This window comes from Drosophila gunungcola, assembly GCF_025200985.1.
Source record: "Drosophila gunungcola strain Sukarami chromosome 2R unlocalized genomic scaffold, Dgunungcola_SK_2 000011F, whole genome shotgun sequence".
Lineage (NCBI taxonomy): Eukaryota > Metazoa > Arthropoda > Insecta > Diptera > Drosophilidae > Drosophila > Drosophila gunungcola.
This window is the reverse complement of record NW_026453169.1, coordinates 2,185,589-2,209,560: the sequence shown is the minus strand read 5'-3', so window position 1 is coordinate 2,209,560 and position 23,972 is coordinate 2,185,589. Positions and strand designations below refer to the sequence as shown.

Here is a 23,972-nt window from a genome sequence, read left to right as displayed (position 1 = left end):
TCCAAGCCATTGATTTTTGTTGGCCGGATAGAGTCCAAATACCTTTAAATCGAGCCTGGTGCTGCTCTCATAGATCAAATACGCACTTAGCTGTAATTATAACCAATACTTTAGGACAAATTCATAGTATCTAGGCACTCAACTACCTCCTGGGTCATGATTCCTTCGATAGTTGTGTGTTTCGGATGGCACTGATGACGCGTGGTTAAGTCACATATGAAATCATTGAGAAAGAAGTCCCCAGTTCGAAACAGATACATTAAAGTCGCATGCCATTTAAAAAGATCCATTCCTTGATGCAGGTAAATCATACCTACGTAAGCATAGATGATGCTGAATATAACATAATCGATGCGTGAGGCCAGCATCTGGACTCCATATACCCTGTTTATTCTGTTAGCCATCCGGTTAAGAGTCGAATGAAGAGACCACAATCCACGAAAATCCCCCGAGTATTTTTGTGTATTAATTCCTGCTCTTATGGTGATGAGCTCCTTTATTTCTTGATTAACAAAATCAAAGCCTCTGACGATTTGCCAGAATGAGGTGAAGTAAAAGTATGTTGTGGCGTTTAGGATGCTGTAGCCAATGCTAACTAAAAGCGATTCAAAATATCCCGATTTTATAAAGAAAAGTGTTCCCACGGAGGCAAGGCACAAATATGCGAGTGTAAATGATTTCATATACAGCTGACTTTTCAGCTTAAAGTTTGTTTTCTTTCCGGCTCGATTCATTTCTCTGGTTTAATTGATTTGCTAACACTTGCAAATCCAGAAACATACTGTCCCGATAGCAACGCGTGCATAGAATATACACTATAACCGCATAGTTTACCGAATAAAGTATAAATGGAGTTATAAACATAATTTCCGGTAGCCAGGTTTGCAACATCATTCCCTTTGCTATGCCCCAAAGAACTGGTGGCAGGGTGGCAATGATAAATATATTCATTGCTAGGGCATACGCCTGGGTTAGTTTCGTTTGCTGGAACTGCCCATTAACCACTCGATAGGACGTCATGCCAACAAGCAGAGCGTATCCGTGGTACAACTCTACCACTTTCTCCATTTTCCTGCCTCTGAGGGAACCGCATTCCAAGAGAGACTAACCTAAACTAACCGCTGCAGTTTTCACTTCTGTAGGTTGTGTGGGAAATGTGTAATCTATCGCCAAATATCAAATGTGCACTTGCCAATTACGAACGTTTGCTCATTAAAACTATTTATCTTTCTTAGAATTTCAATACCTATAATATGTACATAATTCATGAAATTATTAAATTAATTAAAAATTATTTTTGAACAATTGGTAAAATAAACTAAAAGTTTAGTTTAAAAATGTATAAAAAAATAAATTATTAATTCAATACTAAATAACATAACCCATATATTTTTAAATTTCTTTTTTATACCGAAGAGTCTTATACTATAGTTAAGGCTTTATTTTTAAACCAGTTTGTAACTCAAGTAACAATAGTGTAGTTTTTATAATCATTTTTTTTTTGCTGTTTTAAATAAATATCTGGCACGACCTTACACAGTTAACTCAGCCGGTAGACTTAACCTCTTAAAATATACCTTTTTCTGTGTAATAACACACGCTAAGACATGTTTGCAAAAGCTTGAAAATCTCTTTAATGGCGGTTAAATCAAAACTCCACAATAACAAAAGGGATTACATTTATGGCTTTGTTTACTCGGGTACCCCTTTTTGACTTTTCGGCCCCATCTCAGGTACTTGCTAAGATCTTCCATTAAATTAGGGCTTTAATCTTACCTGCCTTGTATATAAATAGATGGGCAAACGGGACCTTCAAATCATTCGCAACCGACAGTTCAAGAAGTCAGCACACGTCAAAATGGAAGGTCCTCTGTCTCTGTTTCTCCAAGTCGATCCCGCCTGTCTGATCCTCATTGTCCTGGGGCTCTCTCTGGTGGAGTACATGTTCAACAATTCGTCTGTTCCTAAGCAAGATTTCGCAGGCAATCCTCGAAGTTATAAGGTTGTTGTCATCAGGAAAAGCATAAGGTGCGAAAGTGAGACTCCTTTGGCCAGATATTGTGGATTGAGACACCTGCAACTGCGTCATCGTGCAAAAATGTTGTCTGGCGTCAAACGGCGGCTTGATCAGCAGTTCTAATGTAAAATACATAATGTTTAACATATACGCATAAGCAATTAGCACTAAGATGTAATGTATTAATAAAACTATACAAAAACGCAGCAAAAATAAACGTGGCTTTTTTGGCGCATTAAACTAAAAATTATCGATTTATGGTGGGCTTTTCGATATGTTTCCAAGGAAGCAAAGAGCTGCCAGATGGCAAGGTTTTCTGCAAGAGTGGCAACCATACCGTCAATCTAACTTGTTTCTCGCCAGATTTATATCAATGATGGAAACTGAAAATGTCGATATTCGCTATTTATAGTAAATTCCTTTCTCTTACTCATTTAGCCGTTATAAGAATTTTAAGTATTTTTAAAGATATTTGTATTATTTTCAATTGGTTTTATTTACAAATAAGCACACCCTAGCTTTTTTTAGCTATAGCTTTTAGCAATTTCTAGCTGATTTGGTCAATTTAGCATCTCTATTCGACATCGAATTCACATCACTGTGGGAGATATTTATTTTGCCGGTTTTTTTTTATGTTGAGGAATTGGTTAAAGTCACGCTTGCTGGCCCCACGTACAATGTCCTGCTTTTCGCAAGTGATAAACCCGATAACGGGCGAGAACTCCTGGCAGGAGCGCGGAGATGACTACGATTACCACCTGGAGGTGGCCAACGCTGGGTTTGGCGACATGCTGCACGACTGGGAGCGCAACCAGAAGTACTTCGCAGCTCTAAAAAAGACCATCGGCGGAATGCGTGCAGGCGGGCAGAGAGGTGCACGTCCTGGACATCGGCACCGGTACAGGGATCCTCTCCATGATGGCCCTTGCGGCAGGTGCGGATTCAGTGACCGCCTGCGAGGCCTTCCTGCCCATGGCCAACTGTGCGGAGAAGATCCTGGCCGCCAATGGAGTCGGCGACAAGGTGCGACTCATCCGAAAGCGGTCCACCGACATCCAAGTAGGCGGTGACATGCCGCAAAAGGCCAATCTACTGGTGGCCGAGCTGCTGGACACGGAACTGATAGGAGAGGGCGCCATCGGAATCTATAACCATGCCCATGCCGAGCTGCTCACCGAGGACGCTCTCTGCATTCCCGCTCGCGCCAGGTGCTACGCCCAGGTGGCCCAATCCCCGCTAGCTGCGCAGTGGAACAGCCTGAAAACCCTGGCCAACTTGGACGGTGAACCTCTGCTGCAGCCTCCAGAACAGCTCAAAAGCTGCCATGGAGAGGCCGGTCTGCACGACGTCCAGTTGTCGCAGCTGCCAAGCTCCGCCTTTCGTCCACTGACCGATCCCGTGGAGATCTTCCAGTTCGATTTTCAGCGCAAACAGGAACGTGAGAAGCAGCGGCAGCAACTGCTGAAACTCCAGTCTAAGCAACCTGGAGCCGCTGAGCTGGTCTTCTACTGGTGGGATATCCAGCTGGATTATGGTGGCGAGATACTGCTCAGCTGTGCCCCTTACTGGGCGCATCCCGAACTCAAAGAGATGGCAGCCGAGAAGGGAAAGGATCACCCGCTACCCAATGTGGTGCCATGGCGGGATCATTGGATGCAGGCCATCTACTACATACCTAAGCCCCTGCAACTGCTCGAGGCAGGTAAGCCCTTCCACCTGAGTTGCCATCACGACGAGTACTCCCTCTGGTTCGATGCTCGAGAAGAGGCGCCTACGAAAAGTGTGCGCCGCCATACCTGCTCCTGTGACCTGCATATGACCTACTCGCGCAGCAGGATCGGCCAGATTAACCAGGCCCCTCGAAACAAACGCTACCTGCGGTACCTGGAGCAAAACATTGAGGCGGGAAAATCAAATGTATTGGTCCTGGGAAACGGCTGTCTGCTGGGTCTGGCGAGTTCTGCTCTGGGTGCTGCCTCTGTGCAACTCCACGAACCTCATCGCTTCTCTCGAAGATTGCTTGAGTCGATTGTACAGCACAACAAGCTAAAGAACGTCCAGTTTGTTGAAAAAGTGGAGGAACTTGAAGACTCCCAGCTGGCTGTCCTTACTCACATCTTCGCGGAGCCCTACTTCCTTAATGCGATCCTGCCGTGGGACAACTTTTACTTTGGGACCTTGCTCATGAAAATCAAGGACAGGCTGCCGGAGAGCGTGCAGATCTCGCCATGTTCGGCGAAGATTTATGCCCTCCCAGTAGAGTTTCTGGACCTGCACAAAATTCGAGCCCCCGTTGGCAGCTGCGAGGGTTTCGATCTGCGTTTGTTTGATCAAATGGTTGAGGTATGTCAGTATTTATGATTTTATCGAATCGAATAATAATGTTTTCCATCACAGAGGTCTGCAGAGCAGGCAGTGTCCCTGGTGGAGGCCCAGCCTCTATGGGAATACCCCTGCCGCGCGCTTTCTGAGCCCCAGGAAGTGCTCAATGTGGAGTTTAGCAACTTTAGTAAAGAGCATAGCCTGAAAGGATGCATAGAACTGAAGCAGTGAGTAAAATCTATAAACAAATTCTGTATACGATAACAATCTGCGTCGTTTTCACAGTCCCGGAACCTGCAATGGAGTGGCTTTATGGGTGGACTGGCAATTGGTAGATGACAGCAGTCCCAAATCCGATGTGAGCAGTGGTCCCAGTGAACCCGTCATTCCCGGTGCCTTTGTAAAGTGGGACATGTTCGTGCGACAGGGGGTGCACTTTCCCAGGAAAAGCAAAGAAGCCGTCACCCATGTCGAATGGAGCACGGATTTCAAACCACTGCTGGGTGAACTGAATTTCAGTTTTAGCCAGAAGAAGCTATAGAAAACTGTTTGGAATTTTAGCATTTATTCACAAAAATTTGGACAAAACTTCAACGAGCAACGTCAGGGTAAATGCATTGAATGATTGATGTTTTTAAAAGCTGTCTAATCCTTGGGAATCTCGTTCTCCATGCGTGTGAGCGTGATGTTTCTGTCCGTCTGGGAGGAGCTGGTCACTTTCGAGCCGAACTCTCCTCCTCTGAGGCGCATACGAAGATCCAGAGCCCTGATGTCCGTCATTAGCGAGTGCTGCTTGTTCTCCAGATCCACGTCGATCCGCTTGCCGTGCTCCTCCAGCAGATTGAAGTTGGTCTTGCTCTCGTCGATCTTAACCTGCAGTCGGCGTCGGATCTCGCGCAGTTTCTCGACCTCCAGGCAGAGCATGTCGTGCGCCTGGTCCATGCACAGCTCCATTCCCGATCTCTGGGCCCGGTTCTCCAGGCGCGTTTCAGCCAGTTTCAGGGCATCGGTCTTGTCGCGTAACGCATTCTCCGAGGTGCGGATCTCGCACATTGCCTTCTCCATTTCGTCCTTCATCTTGAGCTGCTGCCACTCCATTTCGTTTCTGGCCCGCTGCGTCTCGAAAATCCGCTTGCGAATGGTGTGCTCCGCCCGCTCCTGCTGCGATTGGAGCATATTGCGCGCCTTCTCGCGGCACACGAACAAAGCCTCCCGGATGGCGTACGTATCGGCAAGCTCATTCTCCGCCAGCAGCTTTATGTTCTTCACGTTCTCCAGCCAAGTCTCGTAGGAGCATGAACTAAAGGAGTGATTCATTTTATAATAAAGTTAAAAAGCCCTTAACGAAGTAACTTATAACTTACTTCTTAGGATTCCTGGTGGGATCCGGCTTGTAGGAGATATTCGCCGAGTTGCGATCGAGAGCCAACTGGGAGTTGTCTAGCTGGACCGCCTCCACCTTAAATTCGATTTCCAGGCCGATCTTGAAGCGCACCTCCTCCAGCCGATTCAGCTTCTCCCAGGCCTTCTGGCAGCGATCAGCCAGCAGCCTCTGGTTGTTCTCCAATACAACCAGTTCGTTCTTGATCTCCGTATCGGCCTCGTCGTAGGTGATCTCCGAACCAAGTCGACCATCCCTCATGGTGAGGCACTCGGCTATAACGGATATCGGACCCGCCAGTGCCTCCAGCTCCCGTTCCGTGGCGTTCTTCTCCTCCTGCAGCATTAATATTTCGCGCTCAATCCTCTCGAAAGACTTTGAGATTATATCCCTCCAGCGATTCAATTCTGAGATACTGGTATTAAGGACAAATTAAAGTTATTCAAATTTATTCAGTACCCTTCAAGTCCTAGGGCAACCCAATGATGTGTCTTACTTTTATAGTTTAAAAAAAGCTTTAATAAATAAAAATAACCTTAAAATCACACTTGATTGAATGAATCGTTTTAAAATGATTTCCCGAAAATTATACCCAAATTCATATTAATGCCAGAAACGTTAACAAATATCACTAGTATTTAGTATTATTTAATACCTTGACTAAGCAAAATGATTGTGTTGTAACAATTATAGACTTACCGATCGGTCAAAGCTTCATTAGTTTCGTAGTTGGCCCAGTTGCCTTCGATCCTTGTCTCGTTCCTCAGCGATCTGGATGAATGGCGGATGGCGAATGCGTCTGATCTACGGGCATCCGCCACATTGCGCATCTGGTTCACCCGGGCGTACCAGTCCGTCAGCGAGATGTGCTGAAGCGGCTTCTCCATCGTTACCACCGAATGGAAGGCCATCGTTTTTGTTTTAAAGTTTTCAAAAAACAATAGGATTTGTTCTTAAACAATTTCAGAAAATGTGTGCTCTCAACTAGAACTCTCAAAGTGGACTGAAATAGTTGTCTGAGACATCGATTTCTAATGGTTGTTTGGTCAACGAACACTAGATCTCCAAGGCGTTTGGGTCATTGTCAAGGACAACGGACCATAATTTGTTTGTTGAGGTTGGGGGATATATAAATTTGTACATAGTTACATAAGTAATATTATTATTCTGAGAATTTTTCAGATTTTATCTCTTTTCAAGTAAATAGTATAAAGCTATGTAATTAAAATTAGATCGGTTTTTAGGCCTGTGCATAAAATGAGACGTTAGTCCCTTGCTTTTAAATTAACAGACCGACGGATTTCGACGGTCCTCTTAATGCTGATTAAAAATGTATCTAATTTATACATCCAAATATAATACCCTCTAGAAGAATATAATAAACCACAAGAAAAACCGTGGTAAACTATTAAAAAACTATAATCAAGTTAAAGGGGACAGACCTTGTCTGGATTAGCTCTTTGTGCAGATTGCTTCTCTCGTTCACTTTTTTATATCCCACACTCTAGAGTTATCTCTGCCAGTAAACCTCGTTTATAAAATTATAACAATATTTTAATTTACTAACATTTAATTTTATCTTAAAAAGTTATTTGCAATGTGGGAGGGTAGGTCGATATAAGACATTAAAAAAACTATATATTTATTACTTAAGAAATAGTCCCTCGTTTTTCTTAGTTTGTTCTGCTCATTAAGGTGTCAGTGCAGTCCACCTAACCTGGAGTTTTTCTTAAATCTCCGCTAGGAAACTAGCACCATTACCACCCAGATGGTAGTTTGGTGGTTTATTGAACTCGGTCTACGAATGGTTTGACATTCGATTGTTAAGCAACACGTTTGATTTAAAGCCTGAGGCGACAAGTGGAGCCACTTCGAAAGGCTCGCGACCGCGTGTCTCTGGCAAGTATCGTTTTGTGAGGACAAAAAGCAGTAGACAGTTGACCGAAAACGGCAGGAAGACCAAGGCACCCCAGAGACTCTGAAACGTCGGGAAGGTCATGCCAATGACAAAGTTGCACAGCCAGTATACAACGCTTCCCAGTGACATGGCGGCAGGACGGGAAGCAAGTTCAAACAGCTCTGTAAAGTGAAAAAAAGGGTCGATTGCACCGCGATTAATAGACAGATCAACGCACCTGCTCCGATGAAGAAGGGTATGGGTCCCAGGCCAAACTGAAAGAAGAATATGTACAGGAAGATGCAGCCAATGCAACCCATGGCAAACCAGCTAAAGCTCTCCTAATAGGGAATAGGTTAATTTTCGGCCTCTTGAATAAGTTGCACCTTTGCTACTCACAATAAAGTAGAGCATCATGGCAAACAAGAACAGGAAGATCGCGCTGAAAAAGGTGGACAAAAGCATTAGTGGTCGCCGGTTTACTCGTTCCAGCAACACGGGACCCAACATCGAGGTGGCCAGATTGAGGGAACCCGCACCCAGATTGGCCCACTCCGACGCCTGGACGGACAGACCCGCCTTGCGAAAGATGGACACCGAGTAGTAGAAGATCTGGAGGGAAAGACGGGATTTGAAATGACCAGTTGGAAAGTTAAGAGGGTGACCAAATACGCACTGCATTAATGCCCGATAGCTGCTGGCCACCCAGAAAAGCACAGACGATGATCAGGGGTAGGCGCAATTTAGGATCGCGCAGCACCTCCACCAATCCACTGGTCGCCACCTTGGAAGCAGCCTCCATCTCCATTTCGTCGATCTCTGCCTGCAGAGCGGAACTCTCCGACGTGTAGCCCCTCAGCAGCTGCAGCTGGCGACGGGCCTCCTCTTTGCGCCCCTTGACGACGTATAGCCACTTGGGACTCTCGGGATACCACCTGAAGGGGGCGTAACACGCCACCACCAGGAGGCCGTACAAGGCTAGTCCAAAGTGCCAACTCTCGGGACCTCCGAGCACCGAGCGTAGACTGAAAACCTGCGCCAAAACCACTCCGAGGGTCAGACCAATCGGACAGAGTGGTGCCAATGTGCTGCGTTGCGAGAGAGCCGATATCTCGCTGTGCCACATGGGCATGAAGGCCGTGAGGAGACCACCCGCAAGTCCAACCAGCAAGCGACCCAACAGCAGGAGCTCCACGGAACCCAAGGGTCGACAGGTGTAAAAAGAAATGGCGCCCAACGCCAGGAGGATACCACAGATGTTGAAGCAGCCGCGACGTCCAAAACGGTTAGCCATAGTGGCGCCCGTCATAGAACCAATGGCGCCTCCCACTAGGAATATGGAAACGAGGGCCGACCACAGGAGCTCTAGGCTTGACTCGCTCAGGTACAGATCGTAGCGGGCAATAAGCGTTTCGTTGCACCAGGAGCGCATGAGCTGGGGGTATGATTAGGGCTTCCTGAGGAACTTAAGTGCCGCTGGCGGAATCGGAGGGTACTCACCTCAGCGGGACTGTTCATCACACCCGTGCAGTATCCCACTGGAACGGCCGCTCCGAGCGAGGATCCGATTGCCGCCCATTTGAGGGACCAGGTCCACTGGGGCTGCTCCTCCTGGAAACATTACTTGTTGATATATTTTTCAAAATATAAACTTTCGGTATCCTTACCTGATGCTCCTTTCTGTGTACCATTAGTGGCGCCTTTTGAAGACTCAATGATTGGTCATGAAGCGAAACGTCCCCTTTTGGCTTTTCCATTGCGCAGCTGCTTGATGAAACGATTCTTATGGAGCTTTTGTTGACGAAACGTTGCCGAGAAACGGATCGTCGTGGATCGTATTTCATTCTTATATAGCATTATTTCTACAAAGATTAAGAATCACGTTTCTCAAACGTAAAGATAACCGTCATCTAAATGCGCTAAGGTCATGGCAAACCATGCCTATAATGAAAAATGGTTTTGCTTGTGGACTGTTAGGACGATTTGGTCCAATCATCTTCACGAAGTTTCCTAAATGGAAATAAACGGAGCGTTATTTGCATAATCTAATCAATGTCACGACGGTAATACATGGTTTTTAACACACCCCAGCATCGTATCACAGAAGCCGCTATAAAGCCGGTAAATACTTATCTCTAATTTTATGCGTAATTTGGATTAGTAGAGGTGCGATACACGTGCAGTAGTACAATAAGGAAAGCCGTAATGGACAGGCTGACCGACATTCTGCTTTAATCTGTATGAACGTCAATGGTATTAGCTATGATTTTTTAACTTCATCCGTATCTTGCAGCTGCATAATTGTTATTCAGATAGAAGAAAGCTCCAGTTGTAATTTAAATTTGCCCTCACACATTGTTATTAAAGAAGCGGTATTGTTTATTGGTAAGGTTTTAAGACTCAAGCACATGCAAAAATACGATTGATACATTTTGTAATGACTGCTTTTAAGCAATAAGCACCTATGACAGCTGTTGATCTCAAGCTTCGTATCCTGATATCAGGATCCGTATCCTGATCTTAGGATCAGTATTTTTACTTTGTATATGTAGATAAAACCACTTCTTTCTGGTTTCGGTATGAACCGAAGGTCAGAATAGAGATTTTGACATCCGTATCTGTTTTCTGATCTCTGAATCCGTATCCCGATCCCAGATCCGTATCCTCATCCCCAGAATTCTAGAAACCCACTCGCAGTTTCAAAAAATCGGATTTTCTTAAAAATAATCAAAAAAATGAATCAATTAATTTACCTATAAACGCGTTTTCCCAGAAGTAATGTTTTTTTAGCTGCCGAGTAAGACTTTTTGTAGAAGAACTAGTCCGATTTTAATAATTTTTTTTGCAATTGTTCACAAAACAAACCGCTATGTTAGGCCGAGTACGATTTTCGATTTTTTTTAATATTCAATTTTTACTTATTGATGCATAAATTTCGGGATAACATAGTCGACGTAACAACGAATCTAATAAATAAAATTTGTTGAAAAACATTGAAGCTATGATGATTTGCAGCTTAATTATTCCATAGTTCCTATGGCAGCTATACGATTGTTCCTAGGGGAGCTATATGCTATAGTCGTCCGATTTTTATGAAATTTAAACCGTAATTCTGAAATATTTAACCATTTCTATATCTCGAAAAACTAAAAAAAAAAATTAAAAACACCAAAGTTATAATTTTTTTTATATTTTTTTTATGATTGTTTCAACGGGAGCTATATGCTATAGTCGTCCGATTTTGATGAAATTCAAACCCTAATTCTGAAATATTTAACCATTACTATATCTCAAAGAACTAAACAAAAAATTAAAAAACAGCAAAGTTATCATTTTTTTATTTATTTTTCCGATTGTTCCTATGGGAGCTATATGCTATAGTCGTCCGATCCGGCTCGATCCGACTTATATACTACCTGCAATAGAATGACAACTTTTGGGAAAGTTTCATGCAGATAGCTTTAAAACTGAGAGACTAGTTTGCGTAGAAATGGACGGACAGACGGACATGGCTAGATCGACTCTCCTAGTGATGCTGATCAAGGAATATATATACTTTAGGGTCGGAGATGTCTCCTTCACTGCGTTGCATACTTCTGACTGAAATTATAACACTCTCTGCAAGGGTATAAAAATAACCAGAGACATAGTCGAAAGAGAAGAGGATGAGAGGTTACCTCTTCCCCAGGCAGCAATTTGAAAGTTCAGATAACCATTTAACCACTACCCAAAAATACTTCTAAAAGAGTTTGATAGAGTTAAAGACCCTCTTCAAAAAATTCTGCATACGCACCAGTGACTTTTGATAAATGGTGGGAACCATCCATCAAAAATCACAACCGTTTCGCTTGTATAAGATCTGTGGGTCTATTAGACTTATGCTTATTAATTTGAAAGTTAATTTAACCACTAACCCAAAGTATTAAAATTAAACAAAAGCAGGAAAAACTATTTCTAAAAGAGTTTGGTAGAGTTAAAGACCCTCTTCAAAAAATTCTGCATACGCACCAGTGACTTTTGATAAATGGTGGGAACCATCCATCAAAAATCATAAGATCTGTGGGTCTATTAGACTTATGCTTATTAATTTGCCAATGGAATCAGGCTATTAAAATGAACTTTTTGATTTTTTAAGTGTTAAGTAAGAGTATAGCCCGGATCTAAACATTCTGTTTAAGAATGTTATAAATATAGTCATTATTCATTAAAAAAAATGTTTTTTGTACAAATTTCAAATATTTTGTGTAACTTAATAATTTTTTTTTAAAGATCGAAAAGAATCGATGCTCAGAATGTAGAAAAAAATAGATATGGACCACAAATGATGTGCATGACGAGAAATTCAAACTGGAAAACGGTCACATGTTTAACTTTAGTCAGCCAACCGATCTAATAAGCCAAAGTGATTAATAAGAGATTCCCCGAATACCCTTAATATGAATTAAATTATTTACCAGAACAACATGATCACTGATCATAGATGAGCTAATTAAGTTCGTTCTGCTGAACGCTTATGATACATTAAGCATTCATTAATTAATTATTGTTTGTTTATATGTTTTTTATTTTGTTTGCTTACATTCTGATTTTTCTGTTTATCTTTTCAATATTTATACCATCGATATAGGCTAGCAGATATGTACCATGTAGCGTACTATTTTGACACTGCTTTTGTTGATCATAATATAAGAGTTTGTGCACTATGATCAGTAATAATTCGCGCTCAGATGACAGATGGCAGTAATAAATTAAAAGTGCTTTTTAGTTGATACCAAAATTAGTTTTTAAGAAATTTTTAAAACGTCAAATAGTATATATTTTTCCTAACTTAAACATCTTCTTTTTTTACTTTCAAATGTTAATAATTAAATAATTTAATTGTGGTTTTTACTAATGCAATTGGCTTGTTTTTATTAACATCGGTGTACATTCTAACCGCTGTTCTTCTCCATGGGTTTGGACTCCGCTAACCGTATATCGAAGTCTTCAACCTTTTATTATTTGGTATTTTTAGCCAACAATTTTCGGTATATCAACGCGGTCACACTGCCACACACACGTGTTTTTCTTTTCAAGCGTTTTGGTTGCCGCGTGTTAACGGGTCCAATCACATTTTGTTAAAAGTTGTATTAAAAAGTGCAAGTACAGCACCTTAAAATGGGCAAACCAGGTGCGCAAACCATTCCTTTATTGAGCCTAATTAAAGCACGCGAAAAATCTACTGTTTATGTAGCCAAACTTAACCTCTTAGTGGGTGCATATTTAAATTTAATTAATTTCTATTGCAGGATTTAGTCCACGCGGCGGTGGCGGCGGCGAAGGAAGAGGAGGAGGTGGTGGCTTCCGTGGGCGTGGCGGCGGCGGAGGTGGCGGTGGAGGATTTGGAGGTGGCGGCCGTGGTCGCGGCGGCGGTGGAGATCGTGGAGGTCGCGGAGGATTTGGTGGCCGTGGCGGCGGACGTGGTGGTGGCGATCGCGGAGGCGGTGGCCGTGGTGGCTTTGGAGGACGAGGAGGTGGCGGCGGCCGCGGTGGCTTCGGAGGACGAGGAGGAGGCGGTGGTCGTGGCGGCGGCGGACGTGGAGGTGGCGCCGGCGGCTTCAAGGCCGGCAAAACGGTCACCATTGAAGCCCATCGTCACGAGGGCGTGTTCATTGCCCGCGGCAAGGAGGATGCCCTGGTCACCAGGAACTTTGTCCCCGGATCCGAGGTGTACGGCGAGAAGCGCATCTCCGTCGAGGTTAGTCTTTCACCCCCCAACCTTTGCTATAATCCCAATCCCCAGCTGATGATGAGGTTGTGCAGGGGTACAGAACATGGCACCATGTGGCCATGAGCATCCTTGGCGGCCACCTGTGGCTGTGTGCACTCCAGGTGCACGTGAAGCAGTCGCGGGTGCTCCACGGTCTGCTTAGAACAATGCACAACTGAGGCGCTGTCTATTCCAAAACAATCCAAACCCAAACAAATCCACCATTTTGAAAAGTGATTTTCAGATAGTTTCAAGCCCTTTATCTTCGAAATACCACATGTTTATTTACCATTTTTTTTTTCAACTTATCTCACGTTTTTTAAATTTTCACAAAACTGTAAATCTGTTACATTTTTTTTAAAATCGCGTTACAAAATATTGCTGCCAAGTGTTTATTAAGTAAATGCTTAGTTTTAGTAAATTTCGACTTTACTTAACGAGCGATGAATATTTAGCAAACAAATTAATTATTTATAGTAAATATAAACCTGTTTATAAGACCCGCTCTTTCAAAAAAATCGAATCCTAGAAAATCCCAGTGATCTTTGTTCCCTCCTATCATATCCCAGCTATTTTTCAAACTACAAGTATTTATTTATTATTAAAAACCAACTCATCAAAACTCGTAACCACCTTTTAAATTTCCTTTCAGACCAATGGTGAGAAGATTGAGTACCGTGTGTGGAATCCCTTCCGCTCCAAGCTGGCTGCTGCCGTCCTGGGTGGAGTTGAGCAGATCCACATGCCGCCAGGTTCCAAGGTTCTGTACCTGGGCGCCGCTTCCGGAACGACAGTTTCCCATGTGTCGGATGTGGTGGGACCCGAGGGCCTGGTCTACGCCGTGGAGTTCTCACACCGATCCGGTCGCGATCTGATCAACGTGGCCAAGAAGCGCACCAACATCATACCGATCATCGAGGACGCTCGCCATCCACACAAGTACCGCATGCTGGTTGGCATGGTGGACACGATTTTCGCCGACGTTGCCCAGCCAGATCAGGGTCGTATTGTGGCACTAAATGCCCAGCACTTCCTGAAGAACGGCGGCCACTTTGTCATCTCGATCAAGGCCTCCTGCATTGACTCTACGGCGCAGCCGGAAGCGGTATTCGCTGCCGAGGTGAAGAAAATGCAGGCGGACAAGCTGAAGCCGCAGGAGCAGCTCACGCTGGAGCCCTATGAGCGAGACCACGCCGTCGTTGTCGGCGTCTACCGACCACCGCCCAAGCAGTAAGCAGCTGCCTTCTGCCGGTTCTAGTTTTAAGGCTATTGTACTAATACAGACGTGTTGTATTAAGTTTCTTTTTAAATATAAAACCATAGTTTTAAAGATAAATCAAAATGCAAACTATTTTTGTAGCAGACGTACAAAATATACACAGAAACCAAAAGAAAATGTGAGACTTGGCGGAGGTCCTATTTTAAAAAAGATTTTCTAAATCAGATGAGAGCGAATCATTGGTTTGTATAAAAACTAAACTACATGTTTTCAAATCAGAAATTGTGAGTTAAATTGGACTACATCTGTTGATACAATTGAAGCGGTTCCCAATAAATTGATCCCCATTTTGACTTCACCGATATTCCTTTATAATGTCTTATAGTTGCCAAACTAAACTAATAGGTTAATAGATTTTTTTTGTTTCAAAACAATTTTTGTTAAACAAAAACTTTTTAATAATCGTATAGCTTAAGACTGGATTAAATAAACACAAGCTTTTCCAAACATCACAGGAAATAAATGTACCAATGAAACATATTATAAACAAATTGAAAAGTAAACATTTGTACAATTAGCAACTACATAACAAAAACATATAAACAAATATAAAAGAAAAAATAATTCCCGCTGCGGACAGGATTCGAACCTGTGCGGGTAGAACCCAATGGATTTCAAGTCCATCTCCTTAACCACTCGGACACCGCAGCTTTGCCGGCGCAGTGCCGAAGTTCCAACTTGGTATGAGTCGGAGATTTCAGCACTGCTTCCAACCCCTTCTAGCCTACTGTACCAATATTTAGCCAGGGATGGCATATGCTTTATTTGGACACAAACCCAGTAGTGTCTTGGCTAATAATATTCTTTACCGAAATTAAACTAACGTGCGAGTTCCGGTATCGTAGCTGTGTGGTCTAATGTGAAAAGAAAATTCGAATTAATAATTTAAATTACTATTTGGTAAAAATAATATTTTTTACTTTTATATTTAAAAATACGTTATCCAATTGAATTGACATCTCTATTAATTTGGATAACTACAAAAACGACGAAAATTAAATTAAAGCATATATTTAAAATGTGTTAATTCAAATACTTACCATCTTCATAATTATGTGCCAGAATAAAAGTTAATTGCAAATAATGTTAGAAGATGGTTACTGTCATTTTCATTGCAAAAACTCCTACAAAGTATTAAGCAGCAGAATGATGACATAACAAATAGCCAAACTTTCGATAAGGCTGCGGTGTCCGAGTGGTTAAGGAGATGGACTTGAAATCCATTGGGTTCTACCCGCACAGGTTCAAGTCCTGTCCGCAGCGATTTGTGGTTGAACAATTTTTTTTTAATTTCTAATTACTTGTTTAGCCGTCTGCAAGCAAACTTAGAATATAAAAAAACGTCAAATCAGACATCATTTTTTTCTCAGTGCTTAGAACATGTAAATAGGCTTAACTTAGGGTGCTTAAACATTATACGGCGCAAAAGGCACGATACAGATCATAATCAGGCTTAAAAATGTAATAATTTGAAAAACGGGGTTTAATTGTGCGGAAATATTGTTTGGATGTTCCTAGTTATGTGATTCTGTTCGTTTCTGTGGCAGCTCAGCAACAAGACCGCATGCAAACGGACGAACATGCTTATATAAATTTTAAGGACGTGTTAATATAAATTATGGTCTTAAGAAATCTTCTTTCTGTAATTCAAATCCTTACGTTCAAATCTTTTCCGAAGCGATGTGAGTGAGACATTAAAAAAATGGTTTATCATTTAAATTACTTTATTTAGCCGTTTTGCAGCGATCTCGCAATATAACAATATAGAGGCATAGAGCATTTTTCTCAGTGTTGATAGAGTACGACATTAAGCTTAGCCTAGGATTTCCCATTTGCGGGCGCTTGAAGATTCTGCCTTGCGAAAGACACACAGATCATAATCATTACAAGAGAACACTGGTTTTAATTTTTCTCGTTTAACTATAGGTCTTAGCAGCTAGGGTAAAATCGTAATCGCGTTGATTTTTGAATAAATGTATATCACCGAATTCGTCAGCGGCTCCGCTAAAGACACGACTACAACTTGGCGCGCTTGGGCACGCCGATGGCCTCCAGAACACCGCAAGTCTCCAAGTGATTGAAAAGCGTCTGCAGATACTCATCGCGATGCTTCACGTAGTGGGCCGCATGCTGGGATCGCTCCCAGCGCTTGAATGTCACCTTGATGTCCGCCCGCTCCCAGTTCTCGCGCACCGCCTGGTTGGAGGATGGCGGACCGATGGGATCGTTGTCCGACACAAAGAACAGCGCCGGGGCCTTGAGCAGTGTGGAGTGGAACATCTGGCTGGATCGCATATAGTGAATGGTGGCCTGGTTGTGGAATGTCTTCAGGTGGTACAGCGTATAGTTGCGCAGGGCGCTCTGCATGCGCTCGTTTCTGGGGAAAATCGATTTGGGAACCCCCACTGGGATCTCGGTGATGTCGGCGGCGCTGTCCCAGACCTGGCACACGAAACGCTCCAAGATGCTGCCATAGCGATCCATGTCGCGTGACATCTGCAGCATGATCTCGCCCAATTGGTAGGCGCCCACAGAGAAACCATGCATCACGATCGGCTCATACGACTTGTTGCTCTCCAGAAATCGCAGAGTCTCAGCGGCCACCACCTGGTCAGTGATAAAAATGGAAACATTAGTTTACTATCTGCGGTTTTCATTTTATCGAAATATAATTTATTTTATACCTGGGCTCCTTTGACCGGCCAGAGCAACTGCCAGGGCGTAATGTGTACCACCACCACATCGAATCCCATATCCGTGTAGATCTGGGCGTACTTCTTCAGGTGCTTTTGCTTTGCCATCAGCCAGGCCATCATGAGGACCAGTGGGTTGCCAGTTGGCTTTTTAAAAGCCAGCGTCTTGGGATCCACCTCGACTTGAGTCTTGTTGTGTGTGTACAGAGTCATATTCTTGGTAATGTCCTGCGAGGATATATACCGGCGATTCTTCGAAGGTGCCATGGCGCTCTGTGTAAAAGACAATTCGCTATCAATCTTAATGAGGCCCAGCTGATATGAGTGACTAGTGAAAGAAAGTGAAACTTTAAGAACAGAACAAATAATTCAAGCGCTGTAGACACATTATAAAATTGTCATTGTATATACATATGCATACAATTTCAACTATCTTCGCCGGGAATTGAGTGGGCTCTTTTAATATACGACCAACCGGCTGCACCTGTACTATTGTACAACCTAATCGCACTAGAAACCAAAGTTTGGATAGGTCCAGTCGCTAGCTGTATCGCTGACTGATAAGATTTGAAGGTTTGAGTACTTAAAATGGTCTGATCGGTTAGAGTTTGACTGTAGATTAACTGGGGCACTAAAATCCATGCAAATTATTGGGAATATTTGATATAGCTGTGATTAATCCTCGGCAACAGCTGCGGACCTTGAAAAAGTCGCTGAACACGTGATAAAAATCAGCTGTTCCTGATAAAATTACTTCAGCTGTGCGTGCGTTTTGTCCATTCGTAAGGATCGTAAGTGCTACTGAGTAAGATATTTAATTACAGTATTGAACACCTTAATGGAAGACAGATCTAGCTACAAAGTGTACACAGTGTTAGACTGCTCAATAAAATGTAGTACAACCGTTATACTTTTCCGTTTCGCTTCCGTATAAAATTTGTTAGTATCAAATTATCAGAAATTGCTCCTAAGCAAACGACCAATTAGCTCAATGGAAACAGACGAAATGAAGGCGGTGCAAAGGTGTTAGCTTCTTTTCCTATATTTTACCAAGGCTAATCTGACTGATAGCATTCCGGATTCGAAGATAGCCCTGCCAAGTCTTAAGATAAGCAGTTGTAATTTAGATTAGTGCCGGACAGACGGACTGATTTGGTGACCGAATAGTTCCCACATAAATTCGTTATGGCAAAAAAGACAGATCAAATAATTTAAGCTCTGAGTGAATGAGAGAGGCTGGAGAAAACTTTCACTTTAGCTTAACATTATGAACTTGAGCCGAAAGTTCACGGCCACTCACACGTTTCGCGCGATGATAGATTTTCAGCAGTATAATTGCCAAAATGACCAGCAATGTTATCTCAATCAGGAAGTCCATATTGAAGATAAAACTAAACAGGTGCAACGACTTTGACTTACTGACTGATCCACAAAATATAGCATATACCCAGCGATATATAGCATATACCTGAATAGTGGAACGATCGTGGATAGTTGAGCGGAATTGAGTCGAGCTTACATTCCCCATGGAAAATAGTTATTTCAGTTGATGTTTGTGTATATGGAGGAATATGTTTTTTCTACTCTTTGCTGCACGGGCTTAAATTACATTGCGGCACTGGAAGCCTGAGACCCCTTTCGGAAAAGTAAACATGAAGTCTCGACTAGGAGATACCATTTAAAAACCAGATTCACTACCTTAACAACCCTTTTCGGCGGTCTAATGTGTAAATTGTGCCCAAAAGAACCAGCAATTTAGGCGTTTAAATAGGCTGGCATATGATATATTGTATTAAAATTATAAATTTTAGTTTATATAGAGGTCTAAGAACCCAAAATACCCTTGCACACAATAAGTTCTAGGTAAATTCAACTTGCTGCCTGAAAATAAACAGAGAACACGAATGTTTGGCGGCTCGGGCGAAAGCTTGTCATTGGGCGCCATTATGATTTGAATCATTGAAAAAGCTATGCCACAGCTCAATTGAGCTTGCTCAATGCGAGGGTGGTTACAAAAATACGATCATGGGTTGCCGTTGCAGTTCAGTGGAATTCGTTATCGGTGATTTCACTTTCTGTAATTCATATGTATATATGCTCAATAATTAGCTGGTTAGTTCAAGCGGTTAATGAGTCTTTACTAATTGCAGGTCATTGGTAAACAATAATTAAAAAAATGTTTAAATTCGTATTCGTAGGCAAGGCTGTACATATCACCATAGAAGAGGAGAGGTTGCGAGAGATAGAGAGCCAAAATTATTTGCCGGGTACAAAGGGCAGGGAATACAATTTCTCAAGCATGCAAACTTAAAAATGCACAATATCAAGAGTTAAATGAATTAAATAAGCTATGGTTCAATCACAGATCAACAGATGTCAAAGAAAATATAAATGGGAACTGTGGAAGACCCTGACAATAAACACCCTTTTATGAATGATATTTAATTTGTAAACCGAACTATAGCCAATTTTGTCTAAGTTTCTAAGCTAGCTAACTTTTATGACACTTCTTACTTCAACTTGTTTTGCGACCGGTTATAATATACTGTTATAGTAGATCACACTATCAAAATTAGGTAGATTAAAACCCTAGCTCTTGGATAATATAAAACTATTTTTAAGTTCACTATGTAGCCACCTGGCGAATAATTTATTATTGTCCGCGTCATGGACTTCTATATTTAATCTCAAGTCGATCTTGGACACTTATTTTTATCTATCGATTGGTAGTCATTCTGTCAAATAAGTAGTTATTAGAAATCCTTTAACCGAAGAACGGGTACAAGTATTTTTCAGAATTTAAAAACTGAAGTTTTTACACACATGAACCTTGCACTATAAAATCTTCACTTTACTCGCTTAATGAACACAATGACATTAAAGATAATGCAAATTTTAGCTACTTATATGCCGAGGCTTGCTTTATCTTTATCTTAATATTTTTGTTTTTAATTTTTCTGTATAAATAAAACATATGTAAAGTCAAAAGTTAATAGAGATAAAAAGGTGTAATAGGTAAATCATAATTTATAATTTTTAACTGTAGATTTGAATTAGCAAAAAGCATTTCAGTTTAAAATTATGTGTGGTGATTCCTGCTGTATAAATAATTCAGTTAAACATATTTTTGGATTAATGGATGTATGGCGAAGAGTAAGCAATGTTTCTAGATAGTGACTCAAGCACAAAATTAACGGATTTTTCTTTAAAATACTGAATAAAAACGGTTGTTTTTTGTTTGGGCGGGCTGAGATGTCCAAAACTGGATCCTATCTTTTTAAAGTTTTTTCTACCCATTAGATAGATTATTTTTAAAGGATTTTGGAGGAAAGCTAAATATCTGACAAAGTATCTTAATTAACGAAAGCGAGAGATTCTTCTCAAAGCAACAAAAAGCTAAACTTTGAGTTAATAAATTAGTATAAGTAAAAATAAAGTCTCAATCTGGACTTCTGTTGATAGGAAACTGAACCTGTCTCCTGGACACCCAAAAAGATGGATTATTTCGGGATTAAAGCTTACATTCGGAACCGCCTGCTGCTGCTGGTGGCCTGTCTGCAGGCTCGAGAAGTTCCGGATCAGAGGTGGCTGGATCTGGCGGATCGGGGGGCTCTTCAGCAGTCCCTGGGTTTGGCAGCCCCCGAAAAAGCTGTCCGCGTAGACATTCTCGTACGGCACGGCTGCCCGGCTATTTTGTGCTATTTGGTCGCGAGGAATGGAACGTGCAATGCAGAAAAACGATTATAAATAAACGGGAGCGGGTCGAAATCGGGGAGCAATTACCACCAAAGGACAGGCCCACGGCCAGAGTTGCGGCTGTTCGTCCGGCGAAGGGCAGGCTCATCGATTTTCTCGCCGCCGTTGCGTAAAATGCTGTGCGAAAAAAGTGCGCAGCCATTGCGGTAAATTGCACGGAAATTGCAGAACGGGGACTACTTTCTCAGCGAATACTTTCACAAAAGCGCTTTGGACACAGACTGAAAAATGAATGGCAATGGTTTTTCTCATTTGCGTTCTGCACACACACACACACACACACACACCCGCGCTTACACGCACGGACACTCACACAAACACAGGCCAATGCACACAAATTGCACTTTGTACCCACTGCAGACGAGTCTCAATTTTTATTATTAAATTGATAAATTGAGATTCAGGTTCTAATTTGCCTCCCTTGCCTGTGCGTGTGAGTCCGGGTATGTGTGTGTGTGTGTGCGTGAGTGCGGGGTGTGTATGTGTGGATATTGATGATTTTTAATTGGTAACGTACTAAATCGATCGCCGTAACACTTACGCTAACGTCGTGCTCCCGTGTTTCGATTTGTTTGCTTAATAATTTCAATTCCGCCCCCGACCACAAACCGCATAACAGTGAGACCGTTTGATTGTCTCTATGGCGACGAAAAATAATTTCTGCTAGTCGGTATTTATTCACCCGTTTTGGTATTTTTCAACACAGAAATAAATTTGTATGTGATTTTCTTTACATTTTTTTTCTTCTTTTTGGCGCAATGTGAATAATTTAAGTTGTATTGCATTTAACTTCTACATTTTAAGACATATTACAAGAATTTTTAAATATAAAAATGTAATATGTAAAATAAATCAAAAAAATCAATAGGCTGCAATTGGAGTTTTGTAATTTACCAAACAAAAAAAGAATATTTTGTCAATTCTTAAAAATAATAAGAAAATAAAAAAGTCTTGGTCTGTTAGGTATATTGACTGACATATAGACCAAGATCTATTGGTTTGATTGTAATAAAATTACAATTATTAGCTTAAAAGTGTTATATAAGTTACCATAACGTAAGTCTCTTGTGTAATTAAATATATAATACTTAAATAAAAAAAAACAAACAGGAGTGTGAAAGGGTTTTTGATTAAATTTCTATCGACAACCCATTATTAACTGAAGAATCACATAAAATAAATCTTTATACAAATTTCCGAGAGAAACTTTTATTTAAAGTGCACTATTTTATCTTAAACAAATGTATGAAACAGTATATTTCGGCTAAGCACCTACGGTCACACCGAATCTTTGAGCAGGGCAGGAAAACGTAAACACCGTCAAATGGAGCACGCGGAGGCTGTTTCTGGAGAGGATTCGTCGCCAGAGGAGATCAAATGCAGTCCGCAGCTCAAGCCCTCGTCCAATACGGCCATAAAGTGCCTGAAGTGCGACAAGGTGTACATATTTCCCGCCGACAAAGATGACTGCCTGGCGCACTTGTATCTGGAGCACCGCCTGGTCATAGCCGATGTGGAAGATATAGCGCTTTTGGAGGACTATCTGCAGTACTGGGGCAAGGAGTTTCAGGGTAGGAGGATGACCTTTCCCTTAAAGTAAACTTTTAATTGTTATACCCCAACCGTAGCACATGAATTTGAACAATATTGCACCACCATGTTTCTGGATCAACTCCCCGATGGGAAATATGCCAAGAACGAGAAGTACTATCTTCTGTGTGATATCCTGCCCCAGGACTACGAGCTGCGACAAAGGTTAAAGGAGAAGCGCTTGAGTGAAGCCCTCAAGCGGCATCAGTTCGAGCTCACAGACAGAAATTTCTCCAAGGAGTGCCTGTTCTGCAGGACCATAATCAAGGGTTTGAGAGCAGACTACCTGGACCACCTGTTCGACAAGCACTTCCTGCTGGTGGGCAAGCCCGAGAAGCTGGTGTACGTGGACGAGCTGCTGGATCACCTAGAGGAGAACCTGAACCGTTTAGTGTGTCTCTACTGCGAAAAGATTTTTAGGGATCGGCCCACGCTCAAGGAGCACATGCGCAAGAAGGGTCACAAGCGGATCAACCCGAACAGAAGGGAGTACGACAAGTACTTCCTCATCAACTATAATCGTGGACCAGCGGCTCCAACGCCCCGGAAACAGCACCATCAAAAGAGAAGACAGGAAACCGCATCCGTGTCCACATGCGCTGATCCGGAAACCGGCAGCGTGGACTTTGACAAACACTTTGCCCGTCCGGATTCGGATGGCGAACACGATTCGGACTGGTCGGATTGGGCGGCGGATGGTGAACCGAGTGCTATCAAGTGCCTTTTTTGCTGTCATCTTGGGGACAACTTTGTCGCCCTCAAGGAGCACATGAGTGGGGTCCATCGTTTGGATTTTGACAAAGGCCACCTGCTCCCTGAACTTCTACCAACGGGTGAAGGTGGTCAACTACCTGCGCCGGCAAATGTGCATGCTGCGCTGCGTTACCTGTGACCTCCAGTTCGACGAGCAGGAGTTGCTGGTGGAGCACATGGCCCAGGAGTCGCATTGCGGGGTCGGAAGCAAAGTGAACTGGGACAAACCGGAGTTCTTCTTTCCTTACATGGAGAACGACGGACTGCTGTGCGTGCTGGACGACTCCGCAGACGATGATCCGGAAGCCGATGTGGTGCGCATCATCTCCGAGGACAGTCTAGCTCAGATCAACAAGGATGCGGAGCGATTGTCTCTCGAGAATTTTAAGCTGTAAAGTGTTGAAACGATTTAGTTTGGAACAATTAATTAAATATATGTATATATAACTACTCGATGTGCTTTTTATTCATTAAACTTTAAAGCATTGAAGCTTCAACCTATTGGAACTCCTGGGCTTTAAGATGTCCTTAAGAA

At 42.4% G+C, this 23,972-nt stretch overlaps 8 protein-coding genes and 2 non-coding genes across 13 annotated transcripts in view; 5 read left to right on the top strand and 5 right to left on the bottom strand.

The window, feature by feature from the left end:
* Positions 1-1,886, bottom strand: part of LOC128255599 (uncharacterized) — a 79,518-nt gene extending 77,632 nt beyond the window's left edge. Inside the window, 1 exon segment of the mRNA XM_052985275.1 lies at positions 1,777-1,886. The gene's annotated coding sequence lies outside the window, so the exon portion shown is untranslated.
* LOC128255594 (uncharacterized) lies at positions 1,796-2,258 on the top strand. Its single transcript, XM_052985269.1, has one exon. It carries the CDS (start codon positions 1,796-1,798, stop codon positions 2,138-2,140), a length of 345 nt encoding a protein of 114 aa, XP_052841229.1. The 3' UTR covers positions 2,141-2,258.
* Positions 2,259-2,595: 337 nt separating this feature from the next.
* Positions 2,596-4,979, top strand: LOC128255364 (protein arginine N-methyltransferase 7). The gene is given in 4 exon segments (XM_052984917.1): positions 2,596-2,874; positions 2,876-4,360; positions 4,415-4,566; positions 4,625-4,979. Coding segments are annotated over 4 exon segments (2,118 nt in total). The 5' UTR covers positions 2,596-2,649; the 3' UTR covers positions 4,881-4,979.
* On the bottom strand, positions 4,885-6,781 carry LOC128255366 (tektin-B1). Its single transcript, XM_052984920.1, has 3 exons — positions 6,420-6,781; positions 5,704-6,135; positions 4,885-5,639 (listed from the first exon to the last, which is right to left on the bottom strand). The coding sequence occupies exons 1-3, from the start codon at positions 6,629-6,631 to the stop codon at positions 4,985-4,987; spliced, it is 1,299 nt and encodes a 432-aa protein (XP_052840880.1). The 5' UTR covers positions 6,632-6,781; the 3' UTR covers positions 4,885-4,984.
* Positions 6,782-7,334: 553 nt separating this feature from the next.
* On the bottom strand, positions 7,335-9,440 carry LOC128255365 (solute carrier family 2, facilitated glucose transporter member 1). The gene is made up of 6 exons (XM_052984918.1): positions 9,285-9,440; positions 9,118-9,228; positions 8,294-9,052; positions 8,017-8,229; positions 7,856-7,958; positions 7,335-7,799 (listed from the first exon to the last, which is right to left on the bottom strand). The coding sequence occupies exons 1-6, from the start codon at positions 9,372-9,374 to the stop codon at positions 7,519-7,521; spliced, it is 1,557 nt and encodes a 518-aa protein (XP_052840878.1). The 5' UTR covers positions 9,375-9,440; the 3' UTR covers positions 7,335-7,518.
* Positions 9,441-12,645: 3,205 nt separating this feature from the next.
* LOC128255471 (rRNA 2'-O-methyltransferase fibrillarin) lies at positions 12,646-14,762 on the top strand. Its single transcript, XM_052985085.1, has 3 exons — positions 12,646-12,787; positions 12,906-13,354; positions 14,019-14,762. The coding sequence occupies exons 1-3, from the start codon at positions 12,775-12,777 to the stop codon at positions 14,598-14,600; spliced, it is 1,044 nt and encodes a 347-aa protein (XP_052841045.1). The 5' UTR covers positions 12,646-12,774; the 3' UTR covers positions 14,601-14,762.
* Positions 14,763-15,213: 451 nt separating this feature from the next.
* Trnas-uga (transfer RNA serine (anticodon UGA)) lies at positions 15,214-15,295 on the bottom strand. The gene has a single exon. It is a non-coding gene; the product is annotated as a tRNA-Ser (tRNA).
* A 531-nt stretch (positions 15,296-15,826) lies between these two features.
* Positions 15,827-15,908, top strand: Trnas-uga (transfer RNA serine (anticodon UGA)). The gene has a single exon. It is a non-coding gene; the product is annotated as a tRNA-Ser (tRNA).
* Positions 15,909-16,350: 442 nt separating this feature from the next.
* On the bottom strand, positions 16,351-21,785 carry LOC128255610 (transmembrane protein 53). 4 transcript variants are annotated; one of them, XM_052985313.1, is made up of 5 exons: positions 21,636-21,785; positions 21,122-21,315; positions 20,861-21,036; positions 17,330-17,611; positions 16,351-17,252 (listed from the first exon to the last, which is right to left on the bottom strand). In XM_052985313.1, exons 2-5 carry the CDS (start codon positions 21,234-21,236, stop codon positions 16,662-16,664), a joined length of 1,164 nt encoding a protein of 387 aa, XP_052841273.1. In that variant the 5' UTR covers positions 21,237-21,315; positions 21,636-21,785; the 3' UTR covers positions 16,351-16,661. The 4 variants fall into 4 exon arrangements, with proteins under 4 accessions (XP_052841273.1, XP_052841274.1, XP_052841276.1 ...); XM_052985314.1 differs by having other exon boundaries at positions 21,612-21,715; XM_052985316.1 differs by lacking the exons at positions 20,861-21,036; positions 21,122-21,315 and having other exon boundaries at positions 21,636-21,704.
* A 573-nt stretch (positions 21,786-22,358) lies between these two features.
* LOC128255608 (zinc finger protein 277) lies at positions 22,359-23,892 on the top strand. The gene is given in 3 exon segments (XM_052985310.1): positions 22,359-22,665; positions 22,723-23,483; positions 23,485-23,892. Coding segments are annotated over 3 exon segments (1,356 nt in total). The 5' UTR covers positions 22,359-22,418; the 3' UTR covers positions 23,833-23,892.
* The last annotated feature ends 80 nt before the right edge of the window (positions 23,893-23,972 follow it).